This window comes from Medicago truncatula, chromosome 3 (assembly GCF_003473485.1).
Source record: "Medicago truncatula cultivar Jemalong A17 chromosome 3, MtrunA17r5.0-ANR, whole genome shotgun sequence".
Taxonomy (NCBI): domain Eukaryota; kingdom Viridiplantae; phylum Streptophyta; class Magnoliopsida; order Fabales; family Fabaceae; genus Medicago; species Medicago truncatula.
In genome coordinates, this window is record NC_053044.1 from 13,027,955 (window position 1) to 13,052,366 (window position 24,412).

The window sequence follows — 24,412 nt, forward strand, 5'->3', positions numbered from 1 at the left end:
ATTAAGTCCACACATAACTGTTCTGTTTTTTTTTTCTTTTTCAAATAGGTGCATGTCGAGTTAGATCGGTCAATGATATATAGAAATCATAACATAATCGTATTTTAACTACGAAGTAGGTGTATGGATGACCTTGTGGTATTCTCCTAAACTGTTTTCAGAAAATTTCATACATTTTACTATGAATACTCAAAAGACTAAGACAAATACTTTTCAACCCAAACTCATAGTATATCATACACGTTTTCGGCATGCTAAGTTCATACTGCAGAATATATGTCAAGCTATGCCTTTCATCCAATTTTGCAGTTCATTTTTAACAAAAGTAAGATGCAATCAAGCACCACACATATCACCATGCACAATAATCCAAAAATCATACATTTCTCCACTCAAAAAACATATTACAGAGTAAGATGCAATCTTACACCAAAATCAAATCAAAAAAGGGGATTTAGAAATTTGATCAGGTCCTTCAGTTGACTTCTTTCTCCACTAAACTGCATCTTTATGGATGAAACTTTGAGTTGCTTGCTTCTTTGCAGGACGACTAACAGGAATCCCTGCATCACACATATCACCATGCACAAAAATTCTCAGAGCCAACATTTCATTCATACATAAAGAGGGTGCTAGATTAACATTTATTTTTTGATACACTATATACCAGATGAGAGTTTCATCCCTTCCAGGATGTAAAAATCATATTTCGGTATTCGACAAAATACACGGCTAATAACAATAATATCATACTTTATAAGGAGCTGAAGTGAAGATGAATTTAAAATTAACATAAAAATGGATGTACTGAAAGAAAGAACAGATAGAAGTGGGAACCTGTAAGGGTGAAAAGGATATATAATGTAATGGAGAAATTACAATCTACCACCCCAAAACTTTTATCGGTAAAAGCTTTGGCACATCAAGTTAAAACCGTACATTTGATACCTTGTGATTAATTAAAATTTTACGTACCTTGGTTAGGTTCAACAGATTTAGCATGAGAGCGCTTCTTCTTCACATAGTTCTCTTGCAAGGGCTTAGGCTTTTGAAATGAGAACCGTGCAGAAGTAACACCATCTGTCGTGTACTCTGAATGATTCACCAAGAACCTTAAAACACAAGCACCGGGAGCAAAATGTAAGAAAGATGAAAGCCAAAATTTAATAATGAAGATGACAATGGTTCAATTAAGACAAGGTAGCTTTCAAGGTCACATTGCAGAGATAGTAAAGAAGAAGCAGAAGGAACATACTTGTTCACTTCAGGCATTGAGCGCAATTTCTTGCCTGATGGTGCTTCATAGTATCTGAAATATTAAAAAATCACAACAATGACAAAATGATGATAATGAAAATTAGAAATTCTATGAGGGCATACTTTCCTAGACAAAATTCATAATAGTTGTATTGATACATAGGTTTTGATAAAAAGAATGACCAATAATGGATACTTACATATCTCCAAATTGGCTGCTTCCTTCACCTCTAATTTGTAGCAGTCGCTGCCATCCATCTGGAGTCTGTGGAATTCCTGGCTTGTCAATAGCCCAAATCATACTGTCATCCTGAGAAACATCCTCTGGATCATCACAAGAAATATCAGGTCGCCACTCCCGAGCATTTTCACAAACAAAAGGATGTTGAAGGTTATGTTCACGTATTTCTTCATATTTTTTCTCCGTTGGAGTTAACCTCCATTTAGAACAGTAATGACATTGAACAGCGAAAGCACCAACTACTGGCAAAACTCTATGAGCTGAACTCCGAGGTGGTCTACGCAGAAGGGGATCATGGGCAAGTTGATTTGTGTTGTCACTATTTGTCATAGGGTTATATTCATCATCATCATCTGAAGAAGAAGAAGAAGAAGAGGAAGAAGAAGAAGAAGAAACGTATATGTGATCTGGAAGACGATGCATTTGATTTTCCAAGAAATCACACCTGATACATTCAAAAAAGGATCAAAGAAGTAATAAAGCAATAAACCTTAATATTGTTAAACATCCAACCTAATGAATATAATTAAGCAGGCAAAAGCACTTTCTTGAATAAATTCAACGCACAAAAGAATTTTTTTGTCAATATTCTTGGGACTGTATATCAATCCACTCAAGATTTTTTTTTCCTTTCTATAGTCGATCTACTCAAGATCATTTTTTTTTATAGTCGATCCACCCAAGATCTATGCATATCTTCTTTTGTCCATATTCATTAAATAATAATAATTAGGCTTAGCCAAGGTTTTCAAATCATGAATCCGAAGAACTATTTTCTAACTCATAAATCAAATTTTATTACGAATCGTAAAAACGACATTTGAACTAAAAACAAGCAACATAAGCAAAAACTTATAAGCTGATACATCATGTTTGAATTTCAAAATAGTTCAAGATTGAAATGACAAATCAATGAGAGTAGCAATAACACAACAAATCAACAGAAAGAGGAGAAATTGGGATTGACTTCAAACAAGACAAGGGAACCATAAACATAAAATAACAGAGAAGAGACTTGGAAGCACTGACCAGGAAAAAGTAATGCAAAAAGCGCACTTAGGAGGATAGGAGCGAAGACCTGGTCCCTTTTAAGATCTGGATCTGGACAACAGTTGACAGCAGAACGGATTTGGCTCGTGCGGCCTGGTCCCTTTCTGGGATCGCACACTATCTCTCCTGCGCTATAGTCAATAGTTGGATTAATCGAACAGATGAGGGAAAATAAACGAAAAAACAGATAATAAAAATCAACTTTCTATGAATCTCGCTCTACTCTCACACAATCTTTCATCATCTTGACCACGCACGCACAGCGGCGATGAGAAGACCTATAAATGGGGCACCAAGTTTAGTGGCAACAACGTGGAGTTCGCATGGCGCACCACGTGGCACATAAAATGCAATTCACCAAAAAAAAGATAATGTAATTATGAGATCAATAATTACTTACTATTACTATTTACTATTATGATTTGTTCTATATTCTTGATTTTTCTGGTTTAGTCATTTTTATCAAGTCAGTATCAAATCAACTGATTATCAGTTATAATCAAGGTTCTTAATATTTTCTTTCCTCCTCTCATCTTACATCCCACAACTTCAACATGTGTAAACAAAGAGCTTTCAAATGTAACTTAAATTCACACTCACATAAGGTTTAAATTTTGACAATCTACAGGCATGTTTAATTATTGTTTTACTCTATCAATTAAAAAAGGTAATAAACAATTCCATTTCTTGTTTTGAAAATTTTGTACTGGAACTAGGGAAAACAATACAAAACTCTAGATATTTAAAACAAAGTGAAAACAATGTAACATTTCTTTAATTAAAAGTGATAGCAAAAAATTAAAACGGAAAGCACACCTATAAATTTCTAAATACAATGGTTGTGATGGTGAACGTTGACAGAACAAAACAAAGGAGTAAATCCACATTAGTTAGTCCTCTGCATCCATTTAATATGGCTCAATGTTTATAGTAAGTTGGTGACAAATTAAAAATGGATGAAAAAACCACAAAATTATAAAGATTCATAGATATGAAGTTGGACAGTACAAACCTTGCGTCTCCTTCTCCACAAATTTAATATTTCAATTTTCGTAAAGGCTTTACTAGATAGCCTGCTGCTCCGAATTTCAAGCACTTAACAACAACGGATACCTCATCTTGTGCGGACATCATTTATCAAGACAAGATATTCAAAACATTGATGAGAAGCAGAACATATTGCCTCAACTCAAGAATCTTCTTATTGGTCTATAAGAGCATGCACAATGGAGGTCCCCATTTTTTAGTACTTAAACGGGTCCCACGTGTACACATCACTCATTTATAATTTTTTAATAGTAGTACTTAATAAGAACTCAATCCCTCTAACACTGCTTACACAAATTTCTTAAATGGGACCCACAAATCAACTATCAATAACTTTATATCAGTACATATCAAATAAGAGCCAAGTAAATAACTAAACCTTACTTATAATAGGAATTCTGCACAATTCTGTCTTGTGGTGTGTACTTTAACATCCTGATACCCTTCTTCGGACCTCATCATGGCCAATTATATGTTCCCCCTCTGCATTCAGTGCATCAATTACATGTCTTGCTAATTTCATGAAATAACTGTCAAGCATGAAAAATCAACTGTTTTAGAAATAATCATAAATTGCATAAGATTTAAGCTATACCAGCCAAACGCTCAACGCTCACACCCTAGGAATAAAAAAAATAACTCAATCAAATGACCACTTTTTAACGGATAAAAAAAACTTCTCAATATATTCATACTAAGATTATAAAAGCAAAACTTAGACCTGATAGTAATTACAAAATACAATAAAACTTGCTAATTGAACTCTAAAATGACATTAAAAACCCTATATGATTTTCTGTGATCAACCCTCATCATGGCCAAGATACAAGTAAGGCTAACAGGTTCAAATAGAATCGTTTGACACACATATAGCTAAAACCATAACACTCACAAAAAAAAAAAAAAAACATTCATACACACACACCATGATAATTGATAACAACATCTCAACAAAACCAAAAACCTTTTGTTGAAAATTTGGGGCCTAACTCATCCTTACAAAACCAGCTTGTAAGGTGAGGAGTGCCTCCTCTTTATAAACTCTTCTCAAGAGTGCTATCTATCCAATGTGGGACTAAATCCACCCCCTCAAAGCCAACACAATGAAGGTGTTGGAGGCTGCAATGAAGGCTAACCAAAGGTTGCAATTTAGGCGACTAGGGGCGGACCGCAATTAAAGCGGAATTTCCAACACCGTTCAATCACTCACTAAACACTACCAAAGCTACAGAAACTATGAAGCTATACTCCTCAGATTAGGCATTTCTAGTGTCGGATACGTATTATGTCTAACACCGACGCATATAATTAGAATTATCATTTTCTCAAATTATTATCGGTGTCGACGAATCCGTGTTGCGTCCGGTGTCTGTGCTCCATAACTTCTAAAAAACTTAAAACAAAAACATTTTCTCACAAACCCTATGATAACATTAGGCTTATACACTGTCATTCGCCAATAACTTGCTATATAATTCAATTGACAAAACCGGAATTCATAAGTTAGATAAGAGCTTGCCTTAGACCAATTTTTCAACTCTGATACATACACATGCCTTTGCATTCTGAAACCAGCCACGGAAACACTACTGCAGCCCTCCATAACACGACTTCGACGCAACCAACTCAATCTTGAAACTCGTCCATAGCAAAAATATTTCCATCATTACTTACACATTTTCTCTTCAAACTCTTTCATAAAAAACAGACACAAACAACATTATCCAAATCCTAACAAACCCCAAAAATAACATGTTCATAACTCAAACGAACAACCTCCTTTGCGTGCCTGCAACGCGCTTCCTCATTCATGCAAATCGAAGAGGTTTCATTTGGTTTGGAGTGTCTCTAATAACCTGTTGTTGCGCAAGACTGAATATATCTATCACCAAGTTCAGATGATCACCATTATGATGTATAAACTTTTAACATAAATGAAATAAAAGAAATCACAAGTTCCTGATATGCTTATTCTATCAGTAAATATTCAATAAAAACACCATCAGATAAATGGAATTCTGCCTATTTTTAGCCCGCTTTATAGTATCAAATATTAATAAAATAAAAAATGGAAACGGCCTGCTGGTGTAGGATTTGGACGGCTAGGTCCCCTAGATTAGTCACTCATTGAGCCGGATACCGAATTTTCAAAAAAATTACAAAAAAATGAAAATTATTCTTTAAACTGAGTGTAACAGACTGAATTTTACCGATTTACTGTTGGAAACGGTTATAACTTGCAGTGATCTTTGAATATAAGTTTGTACCACTTTTATTGTTGGAATGTCATTGAGTTGGTTTCTATTATGATTTTGTTTGCAACTAAAAACCGGACGGGACTGAATAGAAAAGGAAAAACAAACTAAACAGCGTTTTGGAATCTTCTTGTACCTTCAAACAATCCTTATGAGTGCTCTAATGGGCTACAAGGCCATGGGAAGTAAAACTGTAACTTTTCATACTTCTGATCAAATGTCATTACAGGAAGATTATCATTTGAAGTTCTAAATTAACTAACCAAACTTCCCACTTCAATTGAGCTGAAGCCATGAGCTTTAGACTGTTTAATCTGATTCCTAACAATAATCTTTTTATCCCACATTTCTTTATCCGCGTAAATATTTGACAAAGCAACACTGTCACCAACATAGCCAGGGTCCAAGTTGATCAACTTATCCCGAACTTCAGTGGCTAGCTTTAAATTACCATGGAGGCTACACGCCCCCAGTAAGGTTCGCCACATGACTGCATTCGGAGGCACCGGCATCTCCATAATGAAGTCATATGCTTCTCTCAAATGGCCGCTTCGGCAGAAGAGGTCCACCATGCAGCCAAAATGAGGCTCTCTTGGTTCTATACCATAGTCTTCGTTCATACTTCGAAAATTTCGTTTCCCTTCCTCGACCAACCCTGCATGGCTACAAGCCATTAAAACTCCAATGAACGTTACATCGTTTGGGGAAACAATAAAGTTCATTTCTGAGAAAAGTTGAAGAGCTTCACGTGCTTCGCCATGTACCGCATGCCCAACAATCATAGAAGTCCAAGTTGTGACATCTTTGTTTCTTGTATTATCAAACAACTTCCTTGCATTTCCAATATCACCACACTTAGCATACATATTTATAAGAGCATTATTCAAATGCAAATCAATTTTCATCCCTTGTTTACGCCGAACAAAATCATGAATCCATTCACCCATTTCGAGTCCCCCAGCATCCGCACAAGCAGAGAGAGCAGTCGTCAAAACAATTTGATCAGGCTCCACATTGTTCATTAACATCAGCCTAAACAACTCCAAACCTTTATTGGATTTATGATTTTCAACATAAGCCGAAATCAAAGACGTCCAACAAATAATATTCTTTTCGGGTATTTCATCAAACACTTGGTGTGCATCAAATAAGTTACCACCTCCAGCATACACTTTCAAAAGGGATGTTTGGAGTTGAATTATGGATTCATATCCAAATTTTATGATCAGGGAATGCAATTGTTTTCCTAGAACATAGGAATGGTTTTTGTTAATGCAGGCTTTAAGGGTATACAAAAAAGAAAAGCTATCAATGGAGTTGAAAGTGGGTGATTTTTGTTCTAACAAGGTTTTGAAGAGTAGAACCACTGTGGTGTGGTTGTTGCATTCAAGATAATTTTTAAGGGTTTGGTTTGGTTTTTGTAGTTTAAGGTTGTTGTTTTTGTTATTGTGAAACTGAGTTTTGGGGACATAAACAAATTTGTTCTCACTCATTTGAAGCAAAGTGTTGAACCGTTTCATGTGTTTCATGAATGTCACAAATTCAATTTCAGAACACTGACAAGGGTTTAGGATTGTTGACAAAGGATTCCAATAAAAATTTAGAGTTTGTGTTATTTGAATATCAAATTAATGATGTTTACAATGTATATCTCTCTTTCACTATTTTCTTTAGAGGAAATTACACATATAATATTGTAATTGACATTTATTTTTCTAAAAGATATAATATTTTTTTATTCTAGAATTCATATGTACATATGAATGAAAGACAAAAGAGTCATTTGGGTGGTAAAAATTCTTTGAAAACAACATTCATGAACATAGGGGACACAACACATTGTTATTGTTATTGTTATGTATGACCTTAAACCGTTTGACCTTTTTGAAGGAGATCAACGGCTTCTGGTGCTAGGAAGGAAAAGTTGTCAAACGCAAATGGTATAAAAGTGTGTTGATTGATGGAACACGTTTTCTCATGTTTGATGGCTTTGCTTGAAGCAGCTTTGAGGGATGTCCGTCTCACAGAACAAGTCTTGGTCCCCAATCCCACAAGTGGAGAAATCTCGATCAACTCCTACCCGCATGTACATCAGAACATACAATGGCCTGGGGTTGATCTCCCCTCTTGCGGGTCAAAATTTCGATATCAAAATATATTTCTCTTTTTAAAATGGAGAAAGTTTCAATTTTATTTTTCGTCTAATTGTTGTATTTTTAAGGAGAGAAGTTGTATACAACTCAGGACTAAATATAAATCATAGTTGGTGTGTTACATAAGAAATCACTCACTAATTGCCACCTCATGTCTGTTTGATTCGGAGTTTTTGGAGGGGAGGGAGAATTTTAATTTGTGTTTGGTTTAATTTTTAGGAGCGGAGCCAAATCCCTTCTAGCACTTTTATACAAGGAATGCATAATGTCGTGAGAATGAACTTCACAAACGGACCATGAAGCCAAGGGAAACAATTTAACAATTTAATTGGCCACCTGACTGTATTTTCTGTCAAAAAATGACTGATAAGTGTCGATGAGTTTCGTGGGATAAATTTTCAATAAAATCTCTACATTCAATTTTGCTATGCTTGGAAAGCAAGGATGGCGAATTATGTGAAATCCAAATATTCTCATCTCTAGACTATTTAGAGCTAGATATTTTTCTCAATGTGAGTTTCTTGAAGCTGCTATTGGCCACAACCCAAGCTTTATGTGGAGGAGTATTTGTAATCCAAATTTGGGGTTGTAATGCCGCCTTTTAACACCATTGGATGATGGAAGTCGATTAGTTCATGATTTGAAAGTTTCTGATCTTATTGTCCAAGAAGCAAAAGTGTGGAATGTCCCTCTCATTAGTTCTATCTTTAATCAGAACACTGCAGCAAGGATTCTCAACATTCCGTTAAAGATTGAAGAATTTGGCGTGCTGAGACACATGGGGATTATACTGTAAAAACTACTTTCCGCCTTTCTCTTCAAGAATTTGTTGATACGTCTCACTTTAGGGAATGGCTCATGAAATTTGATTTGGAGGATAAAGGCTCCACCGAAGGTTAAGGATCTTATATGGCGGGTGTCTAGACAGTACCATCCAACTCGTATTTGATTGAATGACACAGGAGCTAATTGTCCAACTCATTGTGTTCTATGCACTAATAATGATGAGGATTGTAAACATGTGTTTTTCGGATAACTCAGTAGGCAAAACATATGGAGTTCATGTGGTTTATCTTTCTGCCTCTTATCATGACAACAACTTTGCAGCTGCTGCTGTTTTTCAGATAATACATCAAATATCTACACATGATGCATCACTTTTTGCTTGTGTTGCTTGGAGCATTTGGAAGCAATGGAATAACAAAGTCTGGCACAATACTACAAAAGCTCAAACTAGTGTTCTCGTGCGCGCTCAACACTGTTGTCTGACTGGAAACTGTTTGTGAAGCTGCAGTCTGAACTGATATGGAGCAGGCTGCTACAGGTTGTAGCGGCTGGAAAAAACCAGCAGCAGAACAACCAAAATGCAACGTTGACGCCTCTTTTCCGAATCATGATAATACAGTAGGTATTGGCACGTGCATTAGAGATGAATTTGATGCGTTTGTTGACGGAATGATTTACTCCAAAGTGCAAGGTACATGTTAGTCAAGCTCTTGGACTCCTTTTGGCACACATATTGTACTAATCGCATTTTGATTAAAGAAATGCTAGAAGAAAAATTCTGTAAAAAAAAATTGTTTCTTGAAATATTTTACAAAAAAAACATTACTGTTTCTCAAATTAGGCTTCGAAAACTAGTTTCTAAAAAAATAAAACAATTTTTAGCATAAAATTTAACTTTAAACTTGATACTCTGTCTAATTTGCACAAACAAATTATTATTGCACCACGCACAAGCTTATTTTCCACTATTGGATAATTTAATCTCACCATATTTCATTTAATTTAATAGTGAGAAACTTGAGATCTGGTTTCTTGTGAAAAACGAGGAAAAAAGGTCATTTAAAAAACCTTTTGTAGAGTGGAAAAAACTATCATTCATTATGTCAAATTAAAAGTGTCTCCGTGAGAATCATAAGCATTCAACTATTTTCAAGTGAGGACTTGCTCAAGTTACATATCATATAATTGTTCCGAGAGTCCAACCAAACCTCTAATTTTGTTAAGCTAACATTTCAGCCTAGATTTGTGATATTTTTACAATGATATGGCTCATGAAATTTGATTTGGAAGCAATGGAACAACGAAGTCTGGAACAATACTAAAGATGCTCAAACTAATGTTCTCATGCGCGCTCAAGCGCTATTGTCCGATCGGAAATTGTTTGTGAAGCTGCAGTCCGAACTGATATGGAACAGGCTGCTCCAAGTTGTAGTGTCTGGAAAAAATCAGCAGCAGGACGAACAAAATGCAACGTTGACGCCTCTTTTCCGACTCATGGTGATAAAGTAAGTATTGGCATGTGCATTAGAGATGAATGAGCAGAAACAAAAAACAGCAACATACTCCTAGTAGCCAAAAATCATTGATTCAATGATGAATGATGGCACTAATGTTAAGCATGGAAAATTGAGAATCCCCTGCAATGCAAAATGTACAACAATCAATGCAAATTCAATTTTAGACAAAACCAATTCAAACAGAACTCATTATACAAAGGCATTATTGGTTTATTCCATTCAACTTTCCGATCACTGCACAATTTTATGTCGATCTATAAACCTTCAAGAAGATAGATAATTAAAAAGCATCAAATTTCAAAATAATTAAATAACATCTTCAATTGTTAAGTTGACAAGACAGATATTAAATTTTCATTGGAACTACTAGTAGAGGAATGGTGTTAAAATTTATATAAAAAAAAAAAAAAACAATTTTGGGGATAATATAAACTATACAACAAGACTGAAGCATGTTTCTCTCAACTGAAGAAACCAGCAAAACACTTTAAAGAAATACTTGCTAAACCTGAGTTAGCCGAGTTGCAATTTCAGTTCACAAACATCCCAAGTCTACCCAATTGACCCTTCATGACATGTAAAGTTTACAGGTAATTTCATTACCATGCACAGCAATGCAAGCTCATCCACTTAATGGATTTTTCTATTTTTTGTATCGGTCTAGTTTCAAACCTCCATTCTCTTCGTAACCTCTAGTCAACACACGACATACGGAAGTATTTCTTAGAACACCCGTCTTCAGCATGTCTGCATGCAACATCATTACATCAAACATGTGCTTGAATCGAAAATGTGCCTCCAACATGATAACATAAAGCACCATGTCTGGTTTGAAACCACTACATCTCATATCTTTGAAAAACTTAGTGGCCTTAAAAATACGCCCATCTTTGCATAAACCTTGAATTAAAGCAGCATACATAACCTCATTTGGAGAACACACCCCGCTATGATCCGTTTTACCTCCAGGGGAACCAACTTCAGTTTTCTCCAAGAAAAGTTTGATTGCACCGTAAGTCTTTCCTTCTTTCAAGAGGCCATCAATCAAAGAAGTAACTGTGACAACATTTGGTGTTAGTCCTGCTTCCATCATCTCCTTATGCAATTCGAAAGCCACTTTGCTATTCTCAACCTTGCAATGGCCATCGATCAAAGCCGTGTAAGTCACCACATCAGGCACAAGACCTTTGATAACCATTTCTATATACAACCCCATAGCAGCTTTCATGTTCCCTTTCTTGCAAAACCCATCAATCAATGTAGAAAATGTAATCACATTGGGTTCTATCTTCCTTTCAGTCATTTGTGAACACACCTCAATAGCCTTCTCCATATCACCCATTTTGCAGTATCCATCGATCACCGCATTGTAAGTCACAGCATTAGCAAAAACCCCTGCTTTTTCCATCTCCTCCATCAAATTCTTAGCTTCCTCAAACCTACCCGAGTCACATAAACCCTTAACAAGTATACTACAAGTAAAAACATCCCCGAAAACTCCATTCCGTTCCATTTCATCTCGCAATCGCATTGCTTCAACCAAATCCCCCGCCTTACAGTAACCATCAATCAAACAATTATAAACATACAAATTAGGAAAAACACCAAATTTATCCATATAAACAAAGCAGTTCCGCGCAGCCTCCAAATCACCCACCTTGCACAAAACATCTACCAAAATCGCAAAAGTCACAACATCAGGATGCAAACCATTCCGTAACATATCACTATAAATTTCAAAAACACGTTTAACATTACCCGTTTTACAATACCCATCAATAAGAGTAACATAAGTATACAAATTCGGTTCCACCCCAGATTCCCTCATCAACTTAAGAAACCTCTCTGCTTCATCCATATCACCCTCATTACAAAAAACTCGAATAAGAGTAGTGTAAACCACCACATTAGGTACAATTCCTCTTTGAATCATTTCATCAAACACCTTGCGGGCATTACTAAAATCACCCTGATTACAACAACAGTTCAATAAAATTCCATATGTGATCAGAGTAGGCAATAACCCACGCGACAACAAGTTATTATAAACACTCCACACGGAATCAAACTTCTTTGATTTAACTAACGAATGAAGAAGTGCGTTGCATTCGCGTAAAGAAGGTAATGTGGTGGGTTTGTTTGAGATGTGAAGGTGTTGTTTTTTGAGTGAAGTTGTTTTTGTGATGTTGTTTTTGGTGTTTGTGTTTTTTATGAAGGAGTTTGAAGAGAAAGAGGTTGATTTGGTGATTGATGAAAGGTTTTTGTTGAATGTGATTAGAATGTTTTTGCGACGTAACAACTTCAACATTGCGTTTGAAGAAGCAGAAAAGGACAATAGCTCTTGACAAAACTGAGTGAAAAAGTGGGGAGACAACATTTTTGTTCACCTTTCTTACCTTAACATTGGTTTGCAAGCTTCAACTTCAATTGTAATTTTAAATCTAATTAAATGAGGTATGAATGTTTTCATTAGCTCAATCGGCAAAATGTCGAAATTGTTAGTCTGATTGGGGTTCAAACCCCAATACCTCCACTCGTGTGTGTGAGTTTATAATGGCTTTGCCATTTCGTCTATCTACAAAAAAAAATACGATGAATGTTTTAAATTTAAAACTTTGGTATATAACAACACAAATTTTAATTTTTAATGTATTCTAATTAGTTAAAATTCACACGAAATTCATCGAATTTATATGGAACCCACGTGATATGGTGGAACGCATATGAATTTTAACAATTCAAAAAGAATGTATAAAATAATTTTACATTTAGGATGCATACTAATTAAACTAAACTTGGAGTAAATAAAAATTTTCATGTTTTAAATTTAGGAATGATCTTTATGTTTTTTATTGTGTCATATCATATTTTGAGTGTGATAATTTCGTGCATTTTTATAGTTTATCGAGAAAAACAAACGGTGTTTATTGTCTATTTGATGAGAACTTTGGGGAGGTTAGAGCATCTTCAATGGAGGGTCATTAAGGGTTTCTTATTTAACAAGGATTATTCCATGTTAAGGATCCCTCATTGGAATAAGAAAAATAGAGTAACTATTAAAGAACAAACAACTATATAAAAATTATCCCTCTCCTGAGCAACTAACGAGTCTCACTTTCAAAAGAAATAATATTTTATGAGATAATTTATAATTCAATAAATGAATTACTTTTATATAATGATGTAAGTTAGTGAGACATATTTAAGCACTTTTCATTGGAGTCTTTGTTAATGTATTGTCATTAGAGTCATTGAGTCCTTAATATGAACTTTTATTGAAAAAAAATGTAAATAAATGAGGTGTACACGTGGGGCCCATTAAACGAGTCTATATTAATGGACTACCATTGCAGATGCTCTTATTGTATATTTAAAAAAAAAAAAAAAAACTAGTATTTGAACAACAATTGTTTGACAACTTTAACGACAACTTTCTTTAAAAAAAATCATGACAATTTTCTTTCTCATACTCACATTGAGTTTTTACTTTCTCTCGCTATTGTTTTGGTCTTTATGTCAATACTCATATTTCTTTGTATATTTAGATTGTCTCACAAATTGTCAACAAAAATGGTTGTTCAAATAACACTCCTCTAAAAAAAAAAAAGAAACGAAATTATATATGATAGACTAACCATTCATGGATGAATTGGTAAATATGAAAATAGTTGAAGGACAACAAGGTAATTATTACTATTTTTAGACAAGGTATACAATATTAAGAAAAGGGAAATGCTTATCAAAATATGAACGAAGTGTGTATATTGTAAATTCACATGTACGTATGTATATCTACTAGTGTCGTGCCCGTGCGACGCATGGGTGGAAAACGGTCAACCACAAAGTAAAAGAATAGATCTATGTCACACAGTATAAATCTAACATTGGTTGAAGTTATAGTTGAAGCCTTAATTTTGATTAAATGAGTCGGAGGAAAGTTAATTCTTCCTTATCTTTTGACTAAATGATGTTGGAATAATTTTGATACATTCTTGAAATAATTAATGATATATGCACAATATTTAGAGAATTGAAAATTATTTGTTTTGAGAGAAGGAAAAAGTGCGCAAAAAAAATAGGAATTTGTTGGAGAAAGAGAGTAGTAACTAACAATTGTCTGTTACATATTAAATTTATTGGAAAGATAAAGGGTGTGCAAAAAAATAGGAAATTATTAGTAGATTAAAATGAGGGTATAATAGGAAAAAATGTCCAAAAACACACTTTGCTATTTTCTGTTAAAATTCAAAACGAAAATTAAAAAGGAACGGAGGGAGTATGAAATACTACGACCAACAAAAGGCCACACATTGCAGGACATGGGCACCACAAAAGACACAATTGGCAGAACAAATTTTTTCATAGATTTTGCACCACTTATTTGGGAATACTATGTCAATGGAACAACACGAATTTAACACCTAAATTGGAGATTTTTATCATTACAATTCCTCTCGGTGGGAAACAGCTAGGAAAGCAAATAGCAGCAAAAGTATAAAGGAAAGCACTGTCAAACCACACCTAAAGTTGCTATAATTTTGACCAACGACCATAACACAACATTATGATTTGTAAAAAAACAGTAACATCCCCATGTGAAGCAACAACAACAATAATATAAATTATGCATACTACACTCTACAAAAAAGATCATCCTCCCCACACATTCTTCACTCCAATCATAAACAATTTGTTCACAGTACAAAAAATGGATAAGTTTTTTCTCATCTAGATTACTTTGTTTGTATTTATTTTCTTTCTAGTTACCATTATCAACATCGAAGAAGTGGGCGCAAGTAATGTAGGAATTATCATGGTCTGCATCTTACCACTGTTAGGCCTTGCATGGATCGTTACTATTTGTTTCAAAAGAGACATGTAGTAAGGTTGTGTCCGACCTCGTGTAATTCCAGCAACTAAATAAGGTAATTAGGTCATGTTTGGGATTCAAAACAGTTCGTTTGGTTCAAAGTGGGATGTTGATTTTCATCTCATGTCTCATGCTTCAACGTAAGACAACCCATAAGATCAAATCGAAGTCAACATGTTGTTCGTGTGGTTGCATTCAACTATGTTGATAATTTTTAAATTAAATCTTCCAACGATATTGTAATATTATTTATCACTTCAGTTAAGATAGGACCTTATGTCATTTTGTTACAATTGTTGATCACCAAATTTAGCCTAAATAATATACACACCCCACATGCCCAGAAAACAAAGATAGATAGACCACTTCAATCACATTGCTCCTCGCTTCTATGAAACAAATTCAGCAATCCAATTTCATTGTCCACGAAATGAACTTTTGACGAATCCACATCCTGGTTTGCGTTATTGGCTAATAGAAAAAAATACACCCTTAGCAACAAATACATACATTTAACCATTGAACACTGTATATAATTCGCATAAAAAAAACTTACATGATGACGCCACATCCATAGAGGGACGATCATTAATGATAGAAGGACTCTTCCAATTAACCTGGCCACTACATACCAAAAACACAACACAAATACAACTTATATTTTATTTCAAGTCAAACTATTTTGTTCAATGAATTTAATCTCGTCTAAGCATTGCAGAAGACTGAAAGAGTGAAGCAACGACTATTTTGAAAGGATTTGAAGGCATTGGATGCTTGTTTTTTGAAGAGCGTTGACAAAGTACAATTGTACGAAGTGTACAACCACTATCTCCACGACTCAGTTTGTGTCTCTGCTACAAGACAAGAATAACAGCTTTGCCTGCAACAATGTTCCTACGTACATGGAATAGATTTGAAATTGATCCTTTTGAGGACAATAACCATATCAGACAAAAGATCATTGGTGATTGATCAAAGCTTCAAACGACTCTATTTTGATGTGCTGGCAATTCACAACGTCTCTTTTCTACAACTATATATAAAGGAGTGAAGACTTAGAGAATTGCAAGACTCAATAACAATTTGAAAGCGCCTAAACTCTATCAAAATTGTTCTACATCAAAAGTTCACTTAGAATTTCTTATCAAAGTTCATATCTTAGAAATTCGAGAGTCTTAAGAGTCTGTATCTGATTTGTATTGTGAACATCACTGATTGTATATCAAGTGTTCAACCTCAAACATTTTTCTTTGTAATTCTATTTGAATTTGGAAGTCTCTTGTAGTTGTGCTTGAACATTAGAAGTCTCTTGATTGTGTTCAGGAGCATAGGAAGTCTCTTGCAGTTGTGCTTGAGCATTTGAAGTCTCTTGCTAAGTTTAGCAGTGAGCAGTTGTAATCAGATATTTCATTTTAGTGAACTCTCCTTGGATGTGCAAGGGGGACAGAACTGACTTCCGGTTTGTGGAAGGAACCTGTATAATTGTTTTGTGTCTTTCTTCTTTCTCTCTCTCTGTTTTATCCGCTGCTATTTAGTTCTGGAAATCACTTCATAAGCAAAACTATTTGCTTTTGATCAGTGTTTCCAGCTTAGGAGAAAACGAAGAAAAAGCTAACACAATTCAACCCCCCCTCCCTTCTTGTGTTCTTCTCACCTTCACTTAACTCTGCAACTCTTTTCTGCGGTCTAATTAATAACATTTTGTTGGCTTAATTGTTTTAGATTAAACTTATTTGAAGCTTGACCTCGATGAAAGAAAAACCATGGATTTTAGTGTATGAAAAAATGGAATGAACATGTGTGATTTTAATCTATACACAAACACAATAGAACCAGTAAAAAATTGCATATCATATTATGAACAAATCCTGTTCATAAATCTGACCATACAGTATATATATTTTGACTACACTAAAATTTGAAGTTCGACAATACTATTGATTTTAGTCTATACAAAAACACAATAGAACCAGTAAAAAATTGCATAACATAACCCGTAAACTACCGAAAAACTCAAATCCACGTCTGACACCAAGAATGCTTGAACCAACAGAATGCATGCTTGTGTGCTATAATCAAGGGACTTAATCTCGTCAAGGACATAATCAAACATCTGAAACCTAGCGGTAGTCTTTCTGTCATTAACAAGAATCCTCAATCTGCACCTAAGTTTAAACCAAGATCAGAACCATACAAAACATCGGCAACAATTTTAACAATTACTTATAGGTCACTTACTTGCAACATATGTTGAAGGTAGTGAGGTTACAAAGGTCACATAAGTAAACACCATTCTCTTGATTCCTCATTCTACCGCAACGACACATAGCAAACCAACACTTATCAACATGGAAACACCCAACCACCCTTGCACACAATACGAATAAACCTTCCTCGGGATTCGTCAGCAACTCCTCAACCGTTTTCAGTGAAATAATTCACTTGCAAGTTCATTTGATGTGAAACCTCGACATGTTCAACAACATACCTATTCCCGGACAACACCAACCTATCAACATAGATTAGGCATCATCGCATATGAAAGAAAACGTACAAAGCAATATCAAAACCATCACATCAAAATCATAAAAACTAGTCAGCTTGAATACTCACCCATTCCTCAACCTACGAACCTGAGCAAGTGATAGATCAAACATAAACCTTTGATGTCTTAACACTCCTAACAACAACGCATCCTACCAAAAACAAACAGAGTAAATAATGGAAAACACGAAAGCTAAGCATGCATGACATTTTAAACCGAATGCAAGTTAAAAATTCAAACTTTGCAATCTTCTTCCCTACAAATCTTGACGTACTGCAAAACAGCAAATGGAAGGACAGATCCAACGCCACTTAGGAGATCTTTGAATACACCAACATATGGTCCATACAAAGCACACTCAAATTTTCCCCTACATCAAAATAGAACAGCAAAAAGAAACCATTCTTCCATCAAAACTCAATGAAAAGAAAAAAAAATCTATAAGAATAAAAAATCATACCTTTCATCAGTAAGCTCCAATCTCACAACAGTAGCAAGACTCTCAGCAACATCCACCACGTAATCATAATGAAGAGAAGTCAAGAGTCCCATCACATCTAAAAAAAAAATTCAATATTTTTTTAAACAGATTAACATCAATAACAAATATAGAACCACATTACAAACACTTACCAATAAGATGAGCACAACCATGTCGACGTTCATTGATTTCAGCAGAAGACATCAAGGATACACCATACCTTTGAATGGTGTAAATGTCACAGGGAACAACAGTGGTGGTGATGAGGATCTTTATCTTATATCTATGCGAAGTAACCCTTGTACTACCCACATTGGGTACCAAACAGAAGTTTGGTACCACATACACACAATTCTCGTGAACGACCCTTCCAAGACATTCCATACATAGAGTTGGAAGATAGGCTTGAATCTTATTGCCTTGCATTTCACATTGAAAGGTTTAATATAAAAGATTTGGACTGGAAAACTCTATAGAACGATCAGTCACAACCTACTGAAACAACAAAAAGATACAAATTTAACTTACATCTTCATCAAGGAAAACCATGTCAAGTGATACGACCTTCCTCGACATCAACACACCCTAGCGCCTCCACAAGCGAACCACCCAGACCTTCACCTTCCATTCGGTTCTCTCAGGACCAAGGTTCACAATAGCATTGACAGGAACATCCATGATAGGGACGAAAGTAAGAGCCAAAACTTCAGAGAAATCTAGTGCTAAAAAAGGAAGGAAGGGTGGTATGAGTTCTGTTAAGTTAACCACATAGGTGTGGTATATATAGAAGTAAGGAAATGTGTAACCACTTGTAAGTAAGTAGAGCTAAAAAGAAAGCCTCTCTCATCAAAAGGAAAAGAAGAAAATCAAAGTCAACCTATAAATGATAGATGGTTACTTACAAAGGTGTGACAACACTCTTGAATGAATTACCTAAGCATGTTTCTCACGTGCAACCTCAATTGAAAAGTAGGAAAAATCAACCACTACAAATAGTCAAGGTTATAAGTTACATTTAAAAAGTAAGTAAAAAATTATAAGGTGTGGTGAATAATATATAATGACACTGTGTTGTCACATTAACACTCAATTAGAAAATAAAGGTTAACTAAGAGCTTCATAGAAAATATCAAAAATAGTTAAACACACAACAATTTGGATGTTATATCAGTGATGGAAAGCTTAGGGCAATGATAACAATTTGGTATGACATACAATCTCTAAAAATGACTCTCAATGTAACTTTTAAAATAATATATTAGGTTTAAACATTTAAATATAATCTGCAAAAAATAAACTTCGGTTGACATGTTTAATGCGTACACCCTTTTGTATGACCATTTAAGATCTTAGTTAACTGAATAGCATGTCCGTGTCGCACACCAAATAAAATGTGGTCACGCAAACCATCAATTTGAATAACAACAATCAACATGACACACTGAGCAGTTTAAGCTAGGGCTGGACAGAAATTTAGAAATCGACCCAAACTGGTCGAACCGGATGGCCCGAAGCATGCGGGTCGGGTCCAATGGTTTAGGCGGGTACAACAGTTCAATGGAAGTGGGTTGCTGTGGGTTGTATAGGTCGGTTACGGGTTGTAGTTATTTGGCCGATGGAAACCGTTTTCGACCGAAGTCCAGCCCAATATGTTCCAATACATAACCACAGTCCAGCTCACATATATAAGTTGTTGTTAGAAGAAGAGTAAACCCTAGTTTTCATTCCACTTTGTGTTCTGCGGTCGTTGTTCTTGTTCTTTCAAACACCAGGATTTTTTCCTTTCCTTCAAATCAAACATCATCCAAAAACCCACCAATTACAAATCACAAATCAACACCCTTAAAGTCAAAGGTGAGCCTTTTATTTTAAAAATTGCATTTTTATACCTTTGTAGAACTGTGTATGTTAAATTGATACTAGTGATACTATGTAGATCACCAAATGGAGATCTAGATATGGCGTTTAGTTCTCACCAAATGGTTTTCCATTTCTGTTTTGCTATTATCATCAGTAATGGTTTTGTATCTCTTTTTTGCAGCTGAAGGTTCTAAGTATCTCTGTATATTATAACATCAAGAAGCTGCAATTCTCATTTATTATACTGTTAGCAATAACAATAAATGGCTTGAATTTTTAGTTTAATATTAGATTACTGTAATGAAATGTCTTAATATAGCCATTTAATGTGGTGTAAAATTGTATTTTATTGTGTTTGATGTGCCAATTATTTAGCGTTAAAATTAATTTGGATTGGATGGGCTAAATATAATATGTTGAATTGATAAATTTAATAAAATTTTATACTCTCTAAACAGACTTGATTTTAGATTTACTGTGAAAACTGTGAGTAATTTTATTTCTCTAACTATGTGTATTTTTATTTGAGTTTGCATTTGTCAATAATGATTATATATATCAATGTTATTGCTAAATTCTGATTATTTTTTTAAACAAGCTTGTGACCTTGTGCGTATCAGTTTGTTTAATACTTTTATTTAGAGTAATCCTTTTACTTTTATTTAGAGTTTATGTATCAGTTTATTTTTATTGAGTAATACTTTTATTTTTATTTAGTAATACTAGCTTGTATATTTTTATTTTGAGTAATACTTCTATTTCCTATTTTTTTTTTTTTTTTTTTTTGTATCTTTCAATATTGCTTAATATGTGTAAGGAATATCATTATGCAGATTTTTGTTTTGATCAAATTTTTTCTCTCTTAAAATCAGCCATGGACGAGGAAACTGAAGTTGCAGCTACGGAGTGCGCAGTTGGAGTTGGAGCTACGAAGGGCGCAGTTGGAGTTGGATCTACGGAGGGGGTGATTGAAGCCAAAGCTAACCGTAAGTCTAATGATTTTTAGAAAATCTTGTTGACGTGTTTGTTGCTGCCTTATCCATGTAAAGTATATATGTATTCTTTTAACTATTCTTAGTAGGAATGCATGATTAAAACAAACGATTTGCTGCAGTTTTTTTAGACCTCACAGAGATCTTTCCCCTTGTTTTTTGATGCAAACACAAGTCTTTCCCAAACACACTAATTATGTACATGTCAAAGATTATAAATGACAAAAGATTTGTCAAAGTCTGCTAGCATAACACTCATTCCAATTTCAAACTTCTGCTCAATATTTTTTTTACGATAGAGGTTTATCATTGTTTATTTTTTTCTTAGTTTTATCATGGTATATGGTTTAAATATATTTTTGGTTAATTATGATTGGCAATTGGAGATGCTTTTATTTAAGGCTTAATACTTTATAATTATTGAAACACTTAATATTTTATAATGCAAAAAACTTAGCTAAATGCATATCTGAATTACTTTACTTATTTTTTCAGCTGAATCTACTCAACAAGCAGCTGCTGAGCTCCCCCCTTTTCCCACTACTAGGTGTAAGAGACCTAATGCCAATGGTAATAGGAGAACCTCTTCCGTTTGGCTTGATTTTAATCCATTACCCAATGAACGAGAACCTACAACCGCTTGTAAACACTGCCATAAAAGATATCGTTGTGATTCTAAATTAAATGGGAAGTCCAGCATGTTAGCACACTGTAGAGTCTACCTTAAGAAATCAGAGAACATGCTAAATGACCCTAGGCAAACAAATCTTATAAATGGGAAGGGTGGTTTTCTACTACTAGGTGTAAGAGACCTAATGCCAATGGTAATAGGAGAACCTCTCCCGTTTGGCTTGATTTTAATCCATTACCCAATGAATGAGAACCTACAACCGCTTGTAAACACTGCCATAAAAGATATCGTTGTGATTCTAAATTAAATGGGAAGTCCAGCATGTTAGCACACTGTAGAGTCTACCTTAAGAAACCAGAGAACATGCTAAATGACCCTAGGCAAACAAATCTTATAAATGGGAAGGGTGATTTTCTAGTTTCAGTTAGCCAAAGGTACAATGCAAAAGATTGTAGGGATTTTATTTATGTAATACTAATTAAGAGTAATTTAATGTCATGCAGGAATGACTTTTTTGGATATTTTGGAGTCAAATATGACTCAATACTAATGCACAACACATGCATATGCTTTTGAATGATATGGAATGTAACATGCTTCATTTTCTTAGCTCCATGATGATTGTGGAGTGTGGACATGGTTTGATGTTGATGGAACTGTTTCAGCCGCTTGTTAAACTGGTTAATACTTAATTATTGGTAAGCAACTGTATGTGGAACTGAGCTGCTTGTTTATATTATTATCAATTCTTACAAAATTTGCTTGTGGACCTGATTGTATATATTCTTAAGACAATACAATCAAGTTAAAAATTAATTAATAAACTGTATGATCAACATTAAGAACATAATAGTAAACTATAAGTTAGTTTATGTAATTGTTTCAACAAACACTTGTTGTAATTGTTTTACTCAAATATTGGATGCTGTAATATATTATAATACTTATACTGTTGATATTGTTGGACAACTGTAATATTTACTAATATTGGCTGTGTTGTGCAAGTTTGTTGTTAGTCAATGCAAACAAGTTAATATAATTTATATTTTGAACAAGTTTACAAATGGTGTTGGTGCTAACAAGTTCTATGTAATATATTATGGCATAAAAATTGCTCTTGATTTTTACTTAAACTGAAAACTGACAGGCCATAAAGATTAAGATGAATAGCCAAATTATTATTCTTGGTTTTATTGAAAACCCAAATTTCAGCTTATGATTTGGTTATGTTAAATTTTTAAAATATATGGAGTAGAGATTGATATATACAAAACCGAATTAATCGAACTAAGCTGCACATTTGACCGGCTTAACCGTTTACACCGAACCGACTAAACCGATTCCTAAGTTGGTCAGAAATGGTTTACGAATATGAAACCGTTGGTTTAAACGGTTTTCAAGTTTTGAAACCGATTTTGAACCTAACCGACTGACTGTCCACCCCTAGTTTAAGCAGACCACCAATTGCAAATTTCGAGTCTTGATCGGAACAATAATGAAAATAAATTATACAATGCTAGTTAAGACAACAAAATGCACAGTAAAAAACCTATCCACAACCAAGAGAGAGATAAGAATGCAAAAACATTACCATATACATTTAAATCTATCCATTTACACATGTAATATGCCTACAAATCCCAGAGTTAAGCACCGAAAAAAATTACATGGGGAAAAAGGAATACAGTAGTCAATTAGCAACATGATTACATGACACCTAAATGATATTTCCAACCGCAACCACCACAACTTCAAAACAATGTATTTGATTCAACCTTAGTCTTGAAAAATCCAAGAAAACAATGACATAAAAGTTAGACTCCCAAATCATACCAATAAAAGTTGTTAGAATTTTGAAACTTAAGGTGCATAATAACTCATTAATCATAGTAATTCAGTTGAAAACCACTTCTGAAATTATTTAAATTTCCTACATATATATGTTTGTCTACACCGTATCATATTGTACAAAAAATGCAAACATAAGTTAACAAACCTCAACAAACAAATAACGCTAAATATTTTGAGAAATTGATTTGCAACAAATATTTATTCCATCCCTACCACAATATTAATTTCGTAGCCATCTTAATAAGAAGAACATAATATGGTTATAGTCAAAGGATGATACTTAGTAATGTGGTCACCGCTCAAGATAAATCCAGCAACCACTACACTTTTTTTCCGCACCTTCTCATGTGGTTTATATATCCTCTTAAAGTTACTTGTTAATGTTTTTCCAATATTTGTTTTTTCATCATCAACTCTTATATAAAATATAGTGATATTTTGCTATCAATGAGACATGAAGATCGAAGATTAATGCAGTGATACAATGCCTTTGTAAACTCTTTCATCATAATGCATTTAGTTTCGAAACTTCATTATATATAACACATTTCTGCAACTCCATTTAACATTAACCATATTGCTACCACAAATGAGTTCTGTGATGTTCTAAGATGAAGAACAACATTATGATGCAGAGGCTGCAATATTTAATCAAAACCAGAAAATTCAACAAAATCAACTAAAAAAATAATGGGTTAAATAAACAAATTCAGCACTAAGCTTTCCAAAGAGAGCAAAAATCACGGATTACATAGGAGAAAAACACATACATAGTTGCTTGTGAGAAACATGTTTTATTAATACAGATTCCACAACATAGATTACAAATCACATATATTACAATTAAAAAAACTTTACACAACTATATAAACAAAG

The 24,412-nt window shown here is 34.2% G+C and overlaps 4 protein-coding genes across 14 annotated transcripts; 1 reads left to right on the forward strand and 3 right to left on the reverse strand.

The window, feature by feature from the left end:
- Window positions 1–186: 186 nt before the first annotated feature.
- Window positions 187–4,121, reverse strand: LOC112420379 (methyl-CpG-binding domain-containing protein 2). 6 transcript variants are annotated; one of them, XM_039832306.1, is made up of 7 exons: window positions 3,980–4,121; window positions 3,561–3,666; window positions 2,528–2,679; window positions 1,458–1,943; window positions 1,256–1,309; window positions 976–1,112; window positions 187–563 (listed from the first exon to the last, which is right to left on the reverse strand). In XM_039832306.1, the coding sequence occupies exons 4-7, from the start codon at window positions 1,919–1,921 to the stop codon at window positions 496–498; spliced, it is 723 nt and encodes a 240-aa protein (XP_039688240.1). In that variant the 5' UTR covers window positions 1,922–1,943; window positions 2,528–2,679; window positions 3,561–3,666; window positions 3,980–4,121; the 3' UTR covers window positions 187–495. The 6 variants fall into 6 exon arrangements, with proteins under 6 accessions (XP_039688240.1, XP_024635144.1, XP_024635143.1 ...); XM_024779376.2 differs by lacking the exon at window positions 3,561–3,666 and having other exon boundaries at window positions 2,528–2,674; XM_024779375.2 differs by lacking the exon at window positions 3,561–3,666.
- A 1,983-nt stretch (window positions 4,122–6,104) lies between these two features.
- LOC25488818 (putative pentatricopeptide repeat-containing protein At1g74400) lies at window positions 6,105–6,872 on the reverse strand. The gene has a single exon (XM_024779373.2). The coding sequence runs from the start codon at window positions 6,870–6,872 to the stop codon at window positions 6,105–6,107; it is 768 nt and encodes a 255-aa protein (XP_024635141.2).
- A 3,038-nt stretch (window positions 6,873–9,910) lies between these two features.
- Window positions 9,911–12,766, reverse strand: LOC25488820 (pentatricopeptide repeat-containing protein At5g61400). Of its 2 annotated transcripts, XM_024779372.2 has the most exons (3): window positions 12,065–12,766; window positions 10,815–11,977; window positions 9,911–10,426 (listed from the first exon to the last, which is right to left on the reverse strand). In XM_024779372.2, exons 1-2 carry the CDS (start codon window positions 12,681–12,683, stop codon window positions 10,950–10,952), a joined length of 1,647 nt encoding a protein of 548 aa, XP_024635140.1. In that variant the 5' UTR covers window positions 12,684–12,766; the 3' UTR covers window positions 9,911–10,426; window positions 10,815–10,949. The 2 variants fall into 2 exon arrangements, with proteins under 2 accessions (XP_024635140.1, XP_013459422.1); XM_013603968.3 differs by having other exon boundaries at window positions 10,815–12,766.
- Window positions 12,767–19,885: 7,119 nt separating this feature from the next.
- On the forward strand, window positions 19,886–22,745 carry LOC25488822 (uncharacterized). Of its 5 annotated transcripts, none has more exons than XM_024779380.2 (4): window positions 19,886–20,056; window positions 20,244–20,308; window positions 20,935–21,048; window positions 21,550–22,745. In XM_024779380.2, exons 3-4 carry the CDS (start codon window positions 20,937–20,939, stop codon window positions 21,990–21,992), a joined length of 555 nt encoding a protein of 184 aa, XP_024635148.1. In that variant the 5' UTR covers window positions 19,886–20,056; window positions 20,244–20,308; window positions 20,935–20,936; the 3' UTR covers window positions 21,993–22,745. The 5 variants fall into 5 exon arrangements, with proteins under 5 accessions (XP_024635148.1, XP_024635147.1, XP_024635149.1 ...); XM_024779379.2 differs by having other exon boundaries at window positions 20,244–20,249; XM_024779381.2 differs by lacking the exon at window positions 20,244–20,308 and having other exon boundaries at window positions 19,889–20,056; window positions 21,550–21,878; window positions 22,189–22,745.
- The last annotated feature ends 1,667 nt before the right edge of the window (window positions 22,746–24,412 follow it).

Coding starts and splice junctions, on each gene's coding strand:
- LOC112420379 (XM_024779376.2), bottom strand. CDS start 1,921: ATGCATCGTCTTCCAGATCACATATACGTTTCTTCTTCTTCTTCTTCC. Junction 1,310..1,457: donor AGCAGCCAATTTGGAGATAT/GTAAGTATCCAT, acceptor TTAATATTTCAG/ATACTATGAAGCACCATCAG. Junction 1,113..1,255: donor TCAATGCCTGAAGTGAACAA/GTATGTTCCTTC, acceptor TTGTGTTTTAAG/GTTCTTGGTGAATCATTCAG.
- LOC25488818 (XM_024779373.2), bottom strand. CDS start 6,872: ATGAACAATGTGGAGCCTGATCAAATTGTTTTGACGACTGCTCTCTCT.
- LOC25488820 (XM_013603968.3), bottom strand. CDS start 12,683: ATGTTGTCTCCCCACTTTTTCACTCAGTTTTGTCAAGAGCTATTGTCC.
- LOC25488822 (XM_024779380.2), top strand. CDS start 20,937: ATGGACGAGGAAACTGAAGTTGCAGCTACGGAGTGCGCAGTTGGAGTT. Junction 21,049..21,549: donor GATTGAAGCCAAAGCTAACC/GTAAGTCTAATG, acceptor TTATTTTTTCAG/CTGAATCTACTCAACAAGCA.